Here is a 17,630-nt window from a genome sequence, read left to right as displayed (position 1 = left end):
CTCTTGTCAGTAGGACTCGTTCAAAAAGTTTGTACACAACTGACAACAGGGCTATTGGTCTATAGCTTTTTGGATCTCTTTGATCTTTTCCTGGCTTCAATACTGCTACGACCTTTGTTTGTTTCCAGGATTTGGGGAGCTCAGCTCTAGCCATTACTTCAGAAAAATACTTTGAGAGCCACATTATAGCTTTTGGTCCCAAATTCTTGATAAACTCAGGCAGAACTCCATCAACTCCTGGTGCTCTATTGCCTTTCATCTTTTTAATGGCAGCTATAATCTCTTCAGAACTTACCAACTCAGCCAAAAAGGATTGTTGCATGCAGTTTTTCAGCTCCTTCTGTAGTTTCTATTGTAGTTATTCAGTGATGACCAAATATTTCATTACCAGAGTAAAGGAGAAATAGAAAGGAAGTGAAAGTGCCAAGAGAGCGGTCAAAGCAGGGAAATATGGAAGCTCCTGAAGAGAAAAGGAATATAGGAAAGGAAAAGAAATTTAAGTTACAGGGGGTAATAAGATCAGTAGACTCTCACAGTTGTCAAAACAGATTCAGACAACAATTAAACGTAGACCCGCAAATAGTTGTTTTCAAAATTTGCTTTCAAAACTGGCGCCTGTGTGCAACTGCCTTCGAACCGCTGCTCAGTGGAAACAATCAAGCAAACACTGCTTCGTTGCCAAGGAAACGCAAGACGCCAGAAACCGGCGAAAGAAAGAAATCCATAGCTCTACGGGGAGCCCTTATCTGAAGCGATAAGCGATAACACTCGACAACGTTTCTGAAATCTAATAGACAGCCGTACACTAGCTCTTATCTAGTTATCTTTATCTTTTATCGAGACGGTAAGCACAATTTCACGTCAACAACTCTAGCAGTAACAATTCTATCACTCAGTACAAGTCAATATTGCCGTGTTTACCGCGTTCATTCGAGACGAGCAGTTACTTGTAATTGCAAGTGTAACAGCAATGAAATACAGTAGTTGGAATAGTTGAGGTTATCAGGGGACGAAGCAGTACAATAAATACATACCGGCAGTCCGAATCGAATGCACATGTAAGAAACACTCACTAGCTACATATATTTACTAATAGTCACTACTATTGGAGCAAAATCTAATTAAAACATCAAATAAAATCTATTTAACTACACAGTGAAGCAAGTAAGCTCTTAACAGGCAGTTCAGTGCTGCCAACTTGTCATTATTTGAATAATGGATTCAAATTGGGTTTGATGGTGCACTATCAGGAGCATAGATGCCATAATACTATGTGATTCTAACATCAAAAACTGATGTGAAAAATACAGAGCCAATCGAATCCTGCAAAAATCCTCAATGATTAAACAAATTTGGCCAAAATCAAAAAATTGTCCTTGCATCCCCCCTATTGAATTTTGTTGGATTATTCTCACAGAGCTAATGTTTCTCTGGCTGCTGAATCCAATTCCAAGCATGAAAAAGCTGTGGTTGTGATTTTTAACCAGCAATGAATGTAATCTCAACAACTGAATCTGATGCCAAATTGTGAGGGTCAAAAATTTCCTTGGCCAGAATTGGAAAAAAAAATAAATAACTGCCCTTACATCCCTCATATATCATCCCATCGAGTTATTATATGATGAATGGCCTCATTCCAATGTTCTGAGTGAGATTGTTTCTCTTGACTTTGCTATAAAAATAACCATTGAGAAGCTGGAAAAATTGAGGAGTCCTGGGTAACCCCCCAAAGTGGAATCTCTCATACATGATATTTTTTCTTCTTTTCAGATGACTTCAATTTTTTTGACATATTTGAACATCATTATACCGGCCAGTGTAACTGCAGATTTTTCAAAATTGCCAAAAATCACACAGACCCCCTCAAGTGCCCCCTGGAATTAATTTTGGGTTTGATGATGCACTATCAGCAGCATAGACGGCGAGTCAAGTGATTCCAACATCAAAAACTGGTGTGGAAAATACAGAGACAGTCATATCTTGGCTGCGAAAATCTTGGAAAATGAGCCAAAATTGACAAAAATCGAAAAATAACCCTCCCACCATGACTAATGTTTTTTTCATTAGTTTTTACGGAAATAATGTTTTTTGGCTGCTGAATTCGATTTTGAGCATAAAAAACCCTGTAAATGTGATCCATGACCAGCACTGTATATGAGGGGCCCCCCACCACTCCTAGAATTAAAAATGTTGTTATTCGACAATTTTTCTGTAGGTTATTTTTGGTCCCCTTCTTAATGATATCATTCACAAGATTGTGAGATCCACAGTTTTGGCTGGAAATTTCACACTTTTTCTGAAAAATTTTCTCAAAAAAATGAGAGGGCCAGGCTCCCTATCAAGAAAATCGATGTTTTGTCTGTGCAAGGCAATTTTTCAAGATTTTCTGAGTTGATTGAGCTGGAATTCGAAACTATGGCTATTCCCCCCTAATTACGGCAGGTTACGTGATTCCAACATTGAAAACTGATGTAAAAATACATAGACAATCAATTCATGGCTGCAAAAATCCTCGAATATGAGCCAAAATTGATAAAAATCGAAAAATCGCCCTCGCATTCCCCCTATATATTTTCATGGTTAGTTTTCACAGGACTAATGTTTTTTTGCTGCTGAATTCGATTTTGAGCAAAAAAAAAACTGTAAGTGTGATCCAGCACTGTATATGGTGATCTTTATCATAAGGCAAATAAGTTGGAAGATGGGTTATCCCATTAATTAAGTATGTGCACACTGGCAGTGCAGAGTGACAAGGGATCCTGCTCCATGGATTACAGGTGAAATACGTTTGATGATGGCCGAGTGCGAAAGTAGGGTTGCACGACGCACCAAGAGCCCAGCGGATTTCGATAGCTACTAAGCAGATGAGAAATTTGTTAAGAGACCATCAGAAACGTGATTAAAATAAAATCTTTATTGACATCAAATGCATCAATCAAAATGTTCTCTATGCAAAATGATTGTGTTCTGATTTAATCAAACCATGGATATAAATGTATTGGGCGTTGAACAATGTAACTTCAGAATTTCCAGTAAGAGGAAACTTCTTATTTCAACCTTCAAAAACAAATCAACTTTCAAACCCCTAAAAAAATCACCCAAAAACTCTCTCTCATTAATTTATTATGAGAAATAAATATATGAGTTAATGTTGCGTTCCTTCTAATTTGTTCAGTTCCTATTATGCGATCAGAACAATTCAATAAGTACTTTTTAGTTAATGAATCATTCAACTACATCGAAATCTGGGACTCAACTTGCATGATAATTATTATAATATTTTTCCATCGTAATATCTAATGTTTCCATAATAAACTTATTACCCACCTGTTGTAGCATGAAATATGCTGCGAGAACGTGTTGTAGCATAGCGTAAACTTAAAGCCAACAATGCATTGTGTATCGTCAATGATATGAGACTAGTCATCAATTTCAAGAAAGAGGAAGCTTCTGTAAAAGAAGAAACTCATCTTTACAACACTGATACAAACAAGTACTTTGATTGAACTTTTCAATTTTTATTATTCTATAAAGAGACCACGAATGATATCAATAATTTGATCATTATAAAATAATAAAATATCATTGTTAATTTTATGACAGCCAGCGTTGCATGTATTTTACACAAAAATAGTGGTTAGCGGTACGTGAAGATTCAACTTTGACCAACAACCATAAATTTAATGCCCATATTCGGCATACATACCAAACACGATCCATTTTTATAATTTGTTATACAAAATTAGAACGATTCATTATAATATATTCAATCTATTCTAAGATGTTTATCCTAACATGAGCTATTGGTAACTGATTGAACATCATGCTTCACTTCGTTCACTTTTACGAATTTCACGTTTACAAAATGGAAGGTTCAACTTACTTTTGTGAGTGCTTTTCAGGGCTCAGCGTTAAGAAACATGTTCAATTTACAAGTTGTAAGTTATTGTAATATTGTGAAAGTTGTGGAAGTGGATAAAGTGAACAATAGAGTTGTATTAATAATAAATAATAGTACAGAGGTACAGAGGAACCTGTACTTAGTACAGAGGAACTTGTTTATTAAGTCATTTAAGGGACCACACATATAGGGCCGGTTTCCGAGCTCGGGATTTAGGTAAGTTCTGTATGCTGTGCGAAGGCTAAAAAACCCTTTAACTCGTGATATTTTTCAAAGTTTTTTGATTTGTATATCATCAAGTGTGATGATAAAACAGCTGTAATATTTATAATCTGTTATCTCTGTTACTAAGACACATATTTAATGTCGAATAAAGCTCGTGTTGAGTCCAATTCTATTACAATTTATTCGACATTAAAAATAAAATAAATGGGTCCGAAAAGAAAAACGAGTAAACGTCAAGATTTAGTCAGTGAAGGAGAAAACGATTCGCAAAACCAAATGCTTGGAAAAATACTGAAACCAACAGTTTTATCGATTGACCAAGATTCAGATGAAGCACCGAAAACGTGGAGACATTGGAAGGTAACATTTTTAAACTTCTTAAAAAACAGTTCAATCCCGAAAAAGGATGAATTGAATGTTTTGATCAATTATGTGTCACCGAATATTTTTGAAAGTATTTGCAATTGTATATCATTTGAAGAAGCTATAACAACTCTTGAAGAAAGCTTTATAAAACCTCAAAATGTAGTACATGCACGTTACTGCTTATCTAAAGCAAAACAAACCATGGAGAATCAATTGATCAATTCTATAATAAACTAAAACGGCTAAGTTTACCATGTAACTTTCAAGCAGTCACGGCTGACGATAACAAAAGTGAATATATCCGAGACGCGTTCATCTCCGGATTAGAATCATCGAAAATCAGACAACATCTTTTCGAAATGAAATCGCTAACTTTGCAAGACGCTATCTCACAAGCACGAATGTTAGAGAATGCTGAAAACATTGCTAAAGAATACGAAACCAGTTCAGAATATGTTAACACAGTCCTAGCAAACGAGAATAAAAATACCGAGAAAACGACTTTAGTCCGTAATTCTTACCAAAAGAAGATTCAATGCAGATTTTGTGGCTATAATAATCATACTGATAATAGCCAATGCCCAGCAAAAGGACAACCATGCCTAACTTGTAATCGAATAGGCCATTTTTCAAAAGTATGCAGAGCACGAAACGATAAAAAAAACCAAATGGTATCTGCCACAGTAATTTCAGCAGCAAATACCAGCACTGACCTCTCAAAATGTCTTGTTCCTATACGTGTTAATGGAATAGATACATTGGCACTATTAGACACTGGGAGCACAGCAAGTTTTATAGATAAGAAACTAGTAGTACAATCGAAGATGAAAACTATGCCATATTCCAATTTGATTACATTTGCTTCAAGTGCCTGCAACACTAAAACAACTGAGTGCGCTTTGAGTGAAATATATTTCCAGAACGAAGAATATAATGATTTTCCTTTGATCGTATTGAACAAATGTTGCGCTAGTGTAATTTTGGGACACGATTTTCTAAAGAACTTTTTATCCATCACTTTTGATTTCGGTGGATCTAAAGCAGCACTACAACTGAATGAAGACAATGACGCAAGAAGGCCTACTTATGAAATTAAAAAGTGTGCTCTAGCCCAAGCTACAGTAGAACCTGTCTCATTGTTTCGTGATCTTCAACCGGACTGTCGGCCTATAATAACTAAATCGAGACGACATTCAGAAGAGGATTACTTGTTTATGATGAATGAAGTCAAACGGCTTAAAGATGCTGATATTATAGAAAATAGTCATTCTTCTTGGAGAGCTCAAGCATTTGTTACTTCAAGAGAGAACCAAAAGAAACGTATGGTGATTGACTATTCACAGACCATCAACAAATTCACGAATTTGGATGCCTATCCACTACCACTAATGGAAGAATTAGTCAATAAGGTAGCGCAATATAAAATATTCTCATCTATTGACCTGAAATCTGCCTATCACCAGATACCAATCTTGCCTGAGGAAAGGCATTTCACCGCATTTGAAGTTGGACACAAACTGTATCAATTCAAAAGAATTCCGTTCGGAGTCACGAATGGAGTAGCTGCTTTCCAGAAAGCGATTGATCAAATCATAGAACAAGAAAATTTGACATCATGTTATGCCTATTTAGATGATATTATTGTATGCGGAAGGACCCAAGAAGAACATGATGAAAATTTAGAAAATTTCTGGAGAGCAACAGAAAAATATGGCCTCACGATTAATGAAGAAAAGTGTAAAATATCTATGGAGAATTTAACCTTTCTGGGATTCGAAATTGGTCAGGGTATGATTAAGCCCGATCCAGATCGATTGAAACCACTCCTTGACTTACCAGCTCCAAAAAATCAGAAAGAATTGAAGCGTGTCCTTGGAATGCTTGCACACTACTCCAAATGGATAAAAGAATTTTCAAAAAAGATCCATCCACTTGTGCATAATACTCACTTCCCGTTGAATGAAGAATGCAGAAATATATTTGAATCATTAAAGAAAGAAATAGGATCTGCAGTTCTAGTGCACATTGATGAAAAAGTCCCGTTCACTTTGGAAACTGATGCCTCAGATTACGCTATTGGAGCAGTATTAACACAGAATGAGAGACCAGTGGCGTTTTTCTCAAGAACTCTTTCCACATCTGAAACTAGGCACTCTGCAGTGGAAAAAGAAGCTTATGCCATTGTGGAATCAATCAGGAAATGGCGACATTACTTACTTGGACGAGAATTTACACTTATCACAGACCAGAAATCAGTTTCATTCATGTTTAGTAATAAACAAACCAGCAAGATTAAGAATGACAAAATCCAACGATGGCGCCTTGAATTGTCAGAATATAAGTTCAATATAATTTATAGAGTTGGGAAAGAGAATATACCAGCAGATACACTATCAAGAGTCTGTGCCACTGTTGGATGCCATACAGATATAAAGAAACTGATAAAAATTCATGAGGACCTGTGTCATCCAGGAGTTACTCGACTCCATCATTGGACCAAAACAAAGAACTTACCATATTCAATAGATGATGTAAAAGAAGTATGTTCCAAATGTATTACATGTTCTGAAATGAAACCACGCTATGCCAAAGGAACTGGCCGCCTTATCAAAGCAACTCGACCATTTGAACGTCTTAATATGGATTTCAAAGGCCCACTACAATCAAGTTCTAGAAACAAGTATATTTTAGTTCTTATAGACGAATATTCCAGATTCCCATTTGCCTTCCCCTGTCCTGACATGACTACTAATACAGTAATAAAACACCTTACATCACTATTCTCTCTTTTTGGTGTACCGTCTTACATACATTCCGATAGAGGAACATCGTTTATGTCATCAGCTTTGAAAAATTTCCTACTATCAAAAGGAATTGCCAGCAGCAGAACATCGCCCTATAATCCAGCCGGTAATGGGCCGGTAAAAGTCGAACGGTACAATGGAGTTATATGGAAAAGTGTGATGCTAGCCCTAAAATCGAGAGGTTTGAACAACAGTCACTGGGAACAAGTTCTCCCCGATGCCCTTAACTCTATTCGTTCCCTATTATGCACAAGCACCAACTGCACACCACATGAGCGGATGTTTTTACATGCAAGAAACTCAAGTAATGGAAAACCATTACCAACCTGGCTATTGACACCTGGACCAGTATGGTTGAAGAAGATGACAAAAAACTCAAAACAAGAATCGCAAGTTGAAAAAGTTGAATTAATCGAGAGTAACCCTGAATATGCGTTTGTTCGCCACAACGACGGCAGAGAATCGACAGTCTCACTTCGCCAGCTCGCCCCATACCCCACGAGTGCCGATTGATATTAAGGGGGGAAGATTGTGATGATAAAACAGCTGTAATATTTATAATCTGTTATCTCTGTTACTAAGACACATATTTAATGTCGAATAGAGCTCGTGTTGAGTCCAATTCTATTACATCAATTCTATCAAGCTATCAAAATGAAGAAGTTTTCTCAGGAAAACATTTTTTTCTGATCATTACTTTTTAAGATATGAGTGTCTCAAGTTTAAATTTTTGGGACAGAACATTTCAAATTTGGATAAACCCATTAAATTTGGAGGATGGAATTCAACCCATTAAATTCTCCATGGTATTGTTAATCTAGTAAAACAAAAATTTTCTGAAAATATCAATTTTTAAGATAGTTATTCAATTCACTAAAAATAACTTTCAGTTGAGTTATTTTTGGTAAATTGAATAACTTTTCCAAAAATTGATATTTTCAGAAAATTTTTGTTTTACTAGATCAACAATACCATTAAAAATCCATCCTTAAAATCTCATGGATTTATATCGTACCGAATTTGAAATGTTCTGTCCCAAAAATTCAAACTTCAGGCGCTCATATCTCAAAAAGTAATGATCGGGAAAAATGTTTTCCTGAGAAACATTTTTCATTTTGATAGCTTGATGAAATCCAAATCAAAAAACTTTGAAAAATATCACGAGTAAAAAGTTTATTTTTAGCCTTTACACAGCCTTAAAACAGCTGGGGTCAGAAAATTGACTTTCCAAAACTATTTTCTCTTTATGTTATTTTGTGTTCAATTTTATAGTTTTTCGAAATTTAATTCAAACGTGACTATGACAATGACTGCGACTACACCCCGTTTCGGAAAGCCAATTTTCTGACTCCAGCTGTTTAAAGTCTAGGACTTAGCTAAATCCCAAGCTCGGAAACCGACCCTTAATGAGGCTATATCAGAGTGCCACTATACAACCCACGAAAGATGTAAGTTTGTTTACAAACCTCCTACCAATACTCTAGGACATTGTTCCTGGGTGAAAAACATATCTAAATATCATGTTTAAATTGTCTGGAAGTCTTCAGTTACTCACACAGCGGCCATTTTGCTTTTTTCACTTATTATTTTTTTCTAAATAATGGTTGAACATACGGAATTGAAACTTTTTGTGTTCATTTATAACAGCTGGACAAAGTTAGAAAAAAATGATAATTTTTCAAATTCATAAAACAAAATTGTGGCCATTCAAAATTTTGTTTCTTGAATAACTCAGAAACCGTTGGTTCTGCAAAAACTTTACGAAAATAACTTTTTTAGTAAATATAATTGCCTATCGATTGGTATCAAATCTTTCAGGATTGGACAAATATCAAATGAGATATGGCAGCCTTGGTGATAGGTGACCTCTGAAAGTTTGTTGCAGTGCAAACCAAGGCATGCTGATAGTCGCCTCAATGATGCAAAAATCTCTATTTGCATTGCATGTTAATTGTAAGCAGTAGTGGGTCTGTGGGGGTTGAGTCTCCATTTGACACCAAGGTCAAGGTCAAGGTCAAGGTTGAGAGATGTTATCTCAACCACCACCCCGCCACGACTGAATTCTCTGTTGGAATGAGCTCTGTATTTATAGGCCAGGGAGGAGATGTTTACATCAAGAATTTCTATTAAACACTGAGAAAAATATTTCTATTAGGGGGTGTGGCCTAATTAAATTCCCTCCCCCACACCCCTAAGAGGTGTGGCCTAATTCAATTTCCCCCTTCCTAAGAGATGTGGCCTAATATCATTATTATTTCCCACTAGGTATACAACCAAAAGTCAAGGTCAAAATCAAATTCAATTTCAAGTCAAAGTCAAGTTCAAGGTCAAGGATGATCCCAACTTGGATAAAATATCTACTGCAAGTAAAACTAATCTAAAACTAAGGGAGAGAGTGAACAACCACTGGATATTCTCCAGCAAGAGAAGTTCACACTCTTCCAAATGCAATATGAGATCTCATACCTACTGGATATTCTCCAGTCCATTTAAATTAAATCCATCTATTGCAATAAAATCTAGTCTAATGTGAAACCAACCTAAAACTAATAAATTGAGTCTACCTAGTGCAAGGGTAGTGGGAGAATAAACAACTACTGGATATTCTCCAGTCAAGAGATGTTATCAGCATCAAAATCCAGTTCCCACTGTTTTTGTATACTGTCTTCCAAAAAAGTTTAAACAGGTCTAATAATTAAATAATAATATTAAAAAATTGAATAATTATAATAGATGGATAATTAAGTAATAATAACAAATAATAATTTAATTTATTATTAAATAATTTCAAACAAAAATAATTATTAAATAATTAATAGTAATAATGAAAAATTGAATAATTATAATAGATAAATATTAAATAATAATAACAAATAATAATTTAATTCATTATTAAATAATTTCAAACAAAAATAATTATTAAATAATTGAATAAATATAATAGATTAATAATAAATAATAAAAATAATAATAATAATTATTATTAATAATTATAATTAATTAATTAATAATTATTAATAATTTTTAATTATAAAAATAATTAATTAATTATTTAATTATTTATCTATTATAATTATTCAATTATTTAATAATTATCTTTATTTAATTATTAGACCTGTTCAAACATATTTGGAAGACAGTATACAAAAAAACCATGAGCACTGGATTTTGATGCTGATAAAATTACTATAAATACCGGGCTCATTCCAACAGAAATTTCAGTCAGGGTGGGGTAGTGGTGGAGATAACATCTCATATCACAAGATTTTTCTACACTAGACTGAATGCTACAATTTATTCTCATTGTGAGGTGACCTAGTTCAATGTAAGTATGAATGACCTTCAGATAATATTGATTTATCAAGTTACAAAAAAGTTCTCAAATCACCGGGATTCGAACCTGAGACTCCAGATTGGTAAGCCGCAATGCTATCAACTAAACCACTAAACAAGATTTGAAATTAATTGATCAAAACGAACTCATTTGTTATCACAAGAATAGATAATGATATTATTCACAACTTAACTCACTAATTAGTAATAATTATTATTATGTGGTAGATTACCTAGAGCTACTTTGAGTAATGTAGATATTTTAAATGAATCTCCTAAAATGCATTGTGAACGGTCTGATACAGCTTCTCAATCTGGGGAATCTGGTGAACCCCAGGCTCGAGTCCCCACAGTATGACTCTTTGAAACAACTTCTGAATTTTGTTGAACAAAACTACTCATCAAAATCCAAACTGAACTTGATTTTCTTGGTAGGAAAGATCTTTATAACCTTAGATTTAAGCAGGAAAAATTATTGTTTTATAATTTTCTAGATTAAGCTCAGTACCTTTTTATAGGTTTTTTATTAATTTGAAAATGAATTTCAACAAATAAATTGTATTCTTGATTGAATTACAAATCTGAGCATTTTTCAGTTCCAGTTTATAATTTATTTTAGAAGGAATGTTGGACATTACATAGGTGTTAAAAAATTCTCTTATCAGGTGGATTCAACATTATATTCATACCAAAATTTGAATTTATTTTTTGAAGTGGGAGGGAAATCATGAAGTAAGTTTGGATCAGTTAAATACATCCATTGTTTCATATTATTAAGATCAACATTCTGTGGTAGATAATAAGAACCGAATTTTTTTGCTAAACTAACGATATTCTGTATAATATATTAATTAGTTCTTCAGCCTCTTGATTTCTACTTGATTTCTCTTATTTTCTACTCAAATGACATTCAAATTTATCAATACTCATGTTTTTTTATTATGGTATTATACTTCATGTTTGTATATGAATTTTTCATCAAACCATGCTCTAAAGAACCAGGGTTGTGCTGTTTCAGCAGCATACTTTTCATACTTTGAAAATAATTGTGGATCTGACATTGCTTTGAATTGTCCATTATCATTAAGATCAATGTCTGGGATTCTATGAGCAACTAATGGGATGAATTGTATAATCCTTATGAAATTCTGAATCAAATTTCTAATTTCAACATTAATATTATTATTCTTATTATTATTATGTAAATATCAACCAAATTTATCAATAGACATTATACTAGAGTATATTTTTCTATAATACTAAACTACCACCAATAATTATTATTCCAATTTCACGCAACTCTTCTATGTTACTCATAATCTCTACATCATGTCCAGTGTGCCCAGCTATTTTTGAATTTACCAATAGATTCAATCTTTCACATAACTCATTTGGGTTATCCCAATAAACATATTGCTCTTTCATCTTCTTTTTTGGTACTACAATTTGCATATCTTCCTGTTCTAAACTACTACCACCAGCACCTCTACCTCGAGTAACTCCTTTTTTAGGTGGGAATAATTTCTTAATAATATTAACATATTTGTAACTGGTATTTCTCTTGACTCGACCCAAACTATCAAGATGAACTGATGTTATTTAAAGTATATTTTTATAGGTTTGCAAATCAGTTCTCTTGTAAATATGTTTATCAGGTACTGCTTTGAATAATAATTCCAATAACCCATGTGTAAGCATGAATGATTTGCTGTTATCAATGAGGATTTCTTTATCATAAAAGTTTACAACTTTATTACCAATTTGCCACTCATTAATATCAGGATTATAGTGAACTCCATACAGATTGCCTCTTTTTGTTGCTCGCATGAAATTATCTATGTAACTAGAAATGCTAGCTCTACGGGCATTCGATGTTAATCTTTGAATTGTTGAATTGAATATTCCTCTAATTCCACTTTTATCATCAATAGCACCGGTAGTTGTAGATCCTTCTTCTGCTTTTTCTTCTTTTTCTTCTTCTTCTTCTTCTTCTTCTTCTTCTTCTTCTTCTTGTTCTTGTTTTTCCCCTCCTTCTTGCTCTTGTTGTTCCTCCTTTTCTATTTTAATTTTTCTTTCAATGGGTTGATGTTGTAATTGCTTCAATGATTCTGTAATTGGTTTGAATTGTTTTTGAAAGTGTTCTTCTTCACTGACTACATTATGTGATAATTCACGATGTTTTCTACGAATTGAGTCACGTAGTTTTTCAATATTTTTTTGTAGCACACTCCACTCTTCCAAATCTTTTTTATGCATTTTTATATTATAACAAATCCATCAAAACCAAGCCTGTACCGACCATTGTGTGTGTCACATTCTTTATTAATAACTAGAAATTCATTATTATTATTTCTCTATGCTTGAGCACATAATGCACTGAATTCACCCTTACTCATATCAGGGTATACATGATCATGATATATATGTTGTAGGTTACAATTATCCTGTTTGAAAGCAACAACTAGATTACATTATTATCCCTAATCAATTGTTTAGGAATACTAGAGTAAGTTTGACAAATGTAAAAACAAACAATTTTATTGTGTCTGCCCATACTAAAATAGTTACAAATATTTTGTTTCTTGTTGATTCTCCATACAAATATCATAACTGAATTTCGAGGCATATCATTTGGTTATTGAAGTTCATCATTATCTTTGTACAAGTTAAATTTAATTTCAGGTATCTGTTGCATAATCTTTTTCAAGAGTTGGTACTTATCTTGCTGATGTGATTTAGTGAATATATTCAAGTGTAAGAATATAATCCCATTCTCTGCAAATAATAAATTGAAAACTGTATTTGTTTTCCCAGAATTACTTGGGCCACACACAATACATCTTATAGAGTTTGGTAAGAGTTCACTGTGTCTTTTTGAAATCTTAAGTTTCCTGTTATCATTTAAATACTCGTCAAAGTTTATTAATGGTAGTTTTGATTCATGCTGTTTGAATTTGAACATATTTTTTATTATATTACATCATATCATCACCTTCAACCCATGAATTATATTTTGAATCAAAACCAAGCCATTTAACATACATCTTACCATCTTTCTTCTTTAGTACTTTCTCGATTAGATAGACATCAGGATATTTTGTTTTTTGCATTTCATATTCATAGAATGTACCTTTGATGATTTCATTACTAATGTTTCTCAGATGATACATGAAAGGAATGGTAGGGGGTATATTGTGTACAGTGAATATTTCATTTGTCCAGTTTGCTAGATAGCCTTTATCAAATATTTTTTTTGTAGCGACTAATTCGTACTTTATCTCCAATCTTATACTTTGGCTTCATCTGTTTGAATGTTTTACACATGCTAGCTTTCTCTATATTCATCAGCACATATTTCTCATTTTTCCTATACACCTTAACAGGTTTCATTCGAATTGTTCTGTGGACACTGTTATTGTAATTAGTTATTAGTTTAGGTAGTAGTTCCAGCCATTTATGATTACCCTGTATTGTGAATTCACGGATTATATTCTCTTTGAGAGTTCGATTGAAGCGCTCACAAATTGCTGCTTTTTTATCACTATATGTACCTACTGTAATGATTGATTTTATGAGTTTTGAATAGATTCTGAACAGTGCTGCGTTGTAGAATTCTTTACCTGCATCAGTTTGGAAATTAACTATTTTGTGCTTCTCAAGTATTGGCTTCAATGCTGCTGCCACCTCATTTCCAGTTTTAGTTTTCATTGGTATTGCAAATGCAAATTCACTTAAACAGTTAATTACAGTTAGTATGTAGTTACCTAAAGTTTTTATTAAATGTGCTGTAGTTGGACATGTTAACAATATCAGCTTGATATAAATCTGTTAGACCTTTTATTTCAGTGCGACGTGTAAGGAAATTACGTCTGACTCTACCATGCAGCTCATGTGCAAGTTTCTTTCCTGTTGACATTATTTTTTAATTGATTATACATTTTTGTTCGATGGCTTTCTGTTAGTATACTTTCTACAATTCTACCAATTCTATCAATTCTATCATGAAAACGTAATCGATCCATGCAAGATTGTTGCCAGATTGTCCCATCCCTGGATTGTTTCATTGCATAGTTATAGGTGTGTAAAATATTCATTGAAACCAATCTATTTTCAGGAGCAAATCTAACTTTTTTCATGTGTTTTTTCATCTCACAATGAAATAGGTTCAAAAACAATTGGGAAATTATTTTGTAGGTTTAAGAGTAAATCAATCAGGAATAAGTTCAATTTATTATATTCCTCAAACATTGTTTTAGATTGCAATTCAACCTATATATAAATAGATGTATAACAACTTTATTCTCATTTCAGTACCAGATTTACAATGGACCACAAGCCACAAGCCAGATTGCTTTCCTCTCTATATAAAAAAATGGTGACGAGTTACTCTGAGTTACTGACGAGTTAATAATAATACTAATACTGTATTAATGGTAATGTTATCTTATATAAATGGACAGAATTCTTGACTACTGATATTAAGATACTATTTGAACAATTTAGACCAACTATTCTGGAAATAATGCTTTCAAAATCGAAAAAATTTAATGGAAATGTTAAATGGTTTGTTAGTTTACAAGTTTTATTTAAGAATAATTTAAGAAAAAATGAATTAAGAAAAATTGTAACTGATGTTGATCAATTGGAAATCACACCTACATTTCATAGAAAATCAAGATCAATTATAAATATTCATAATAATATCAATGAATTTCATAAGCAATGGGAGGAGGCTGAAAATATAATGAATGAAAAGTTTGATAAATTCATTCAAAATGGTAGTGGGTGGGTAATTGATGAGTTTCAAAGATTTGATTTGAATATAGTGAAATATCCACCCATACATGGAACAGGTTCATATGTCTTGACACCCAAAAAAATAGCAGTTAAAAGAGTCATTTTGAATATCAGGAATGAAGATGATTTATGTTTTGTCTGGTCTGTTCTAGCTTATTTTCATAATAATAGAACACATAATAGAGTTAGCGACTTGGAAAAATTATTAAAAGTAATTAACTTAATATCAATGATCTAAATTTCCCACTTAGTTTGGAAGATATTTCAAAATTCGAAAAACAAAACCCAACTATATCTATAAATATTGTTGGATATGAAAATGAAATTGTCTATCCATTACTTACATCAGAAAATCAACAGAGAGAGCATAAAATTACGCTTTTACTTTTAGAATCAAATGGTAAGAAACACTATACTCTGGTGAGGAATTTGTTTAGACTTTGTTCCTTAAATTCAAGCAAATCATCATTTATTCCTGTACCGAAGTTCATAACAGATAAGAAAGCTATAGTGAATGTGAAAAGTGATGATAGTCTTTCATTTATTTGGTCTGTCTTAGCTTTCTTCCATAATAAGAGGAATGATAGAGTTGGATACTTGAAAAAATTATTGAATCTAATCAATATCAATGATCTAAATTTCCCACTTAGTCTGGAAGATATTTCAAAATTCGAAAAACAAAACCCAACCATATTTATAAATGTTATTGCTCATGAAAATCATATCTTCTATCCATTACTTATATCAAAAAATAAAGATCGGCAACACAAGATTACACTATTATTATTATCAAATGAAGATAAGAAACATTACACTTGTAAAAAATCTATCAAGATAATCATCCAATTACACTAAACATAAGAGTAAAGTAGAAATATTTCCACACTGTTTTCATCGATTTACTAGAAAAAATGCCCTACAAAAATTGAACAATCATATTGAATCATGCTCTCTGGGGAAAACTCAGAGAGTAGAAATGCCACAGAAAAGACATGAAATTTCAACATTCAAAAATTTCTCCTATACACTTAGAGTTCCCTATATCATTTATGCAGACCTTGAGTGTCTAATCATCAATGGAGAACACATTCCTTGTGGATATGGATATGTTATTGTGAATGTAAGTGGAAATATTCACTGTGGTCCGAAAATTGTAAGAGCAAATTCCCTTACAGAATCTGAAACCTTGGTTGAGAAATTTATAGGTGAATTAGATGAATATGGTATTATTCTGAAAGATAAATTAAAACAAAATATCCCCATGACCATTAATTCTGAAGAGAATGAAAAATTCTTAGAGGAAACATTGTGTTGCTTATGTAATAAATGTTTACTGTTTGATAGGGTTAGGCACCACTCACATTCAAATGGGATGTACCTGGGTGCAGCCCACAACAACTGTAATTTAAATGCAGAAAAAGTTGAAAAGATACCAGTATTGTTTCATAATTTTTCAGGATATGATTCACATTTTATAGTACAAGCATTGACTAATTATAAGAAAAAAAAATCTGGTGTGGTACACTCACACAACTTTCCTTGCTCATATTCGAAACTACGATCAGACTTTTGTATATGTGTATATATAATTGTTTTCAGAGTACTTTTTCCTTTGTGTAAATTGTGAAATTCAATGATTTTTTTAGTCGTCATTTTTTTAAAGTCGTCAAAACAGCTGTTCTACAGATGAAATATCTCGACTATGTGTTCTTTTTATGAACTGCTCTACCTACCTACCTCATGCACGAGAAGGAGGTTACAAATTCCATTTCTCAAGGATGGGGTGGACCCCCCATTAGTTTCCCAGAAAGGAGACTCATGCCAGTTAATAGAGCTGATAAATAACTATACAGAGTATGAATTTGAAAAAAATCGGTCAAGTTATTTTGAAAAAATCGTGAAAAACATGGTTTTTTAGTAATTATCCGCCATTTTTCTCAAGAATATTACGGAGCTCCTGCAATTTTCCAAGGAAAAAACTCATGTCATTTGATAGGACTTATGAATAGCTACCCATGGCTTGAATTTGAAGAAAATCGTTAGAGCCGTTTTCGAGAAAACCGTGAAAAACCTGGTTTTTGGTCATTATCCGCCATTTTTCTCAAGAATATTACGGAGCTCATGGAATTTTCCCAGAAATGAGACTCATGCCAGTTGATAGTGCTTATGAATATCTATCCATGGTATAAATTTGAAGAAAATCG

The 17,630-nt window shown here is 33.0% G+C and overlaps 1 protein-coding gene across 4 annotated transcripts in view; it reads right to left on the bottom strand.

The window, feature by feature from the left end:
* LOC111057680 (UDP-galactose/UDP-N-acetylglucosamine transporter srf-3-like) overlaps positions 1 to 17,630 on the bottom strand; it is a 197,221-nt gene that overhangs the window by 148,085 nt on the left and 31,506 nt on the right. For 2 of the 4 annotated variants that reach the window (XM_039443410.1, XM_039443411.1), the window contains exon 2: positions 3,328 to 3,450. The exons of the other annotated variants lie outside the window; for them this stretch is intronic. In XM_039443410.1, coding sequence (XP_039299344.1) covers positions 3,328 to 3,450 — 123 coding nt within the window. The remainder of the gene's footprint in view (positions 1 to 3,327; positions 3,451 to 17,630) is intronic. 4 annotated transcript variants of the gene reach the window in all.

This window comes from Nilaparvata lugens, chromosome X, assembly GCF_014356525.2.
Source record: "Nilaparvata lugens isolate BPH chromosome X, ASM1435652v1, whole genome shotgun sequence".
NCBI lineage: Eukaryota > Metazoa > Arthropoda > Insecta > Hemiptera > Delphacidae > Nilaparvata > Nilaparvata lugens.
Note: the sequence above shows the minus strand (reverse complement) of the source record. Positions and strands in the feature narration are given on the sequence as shown.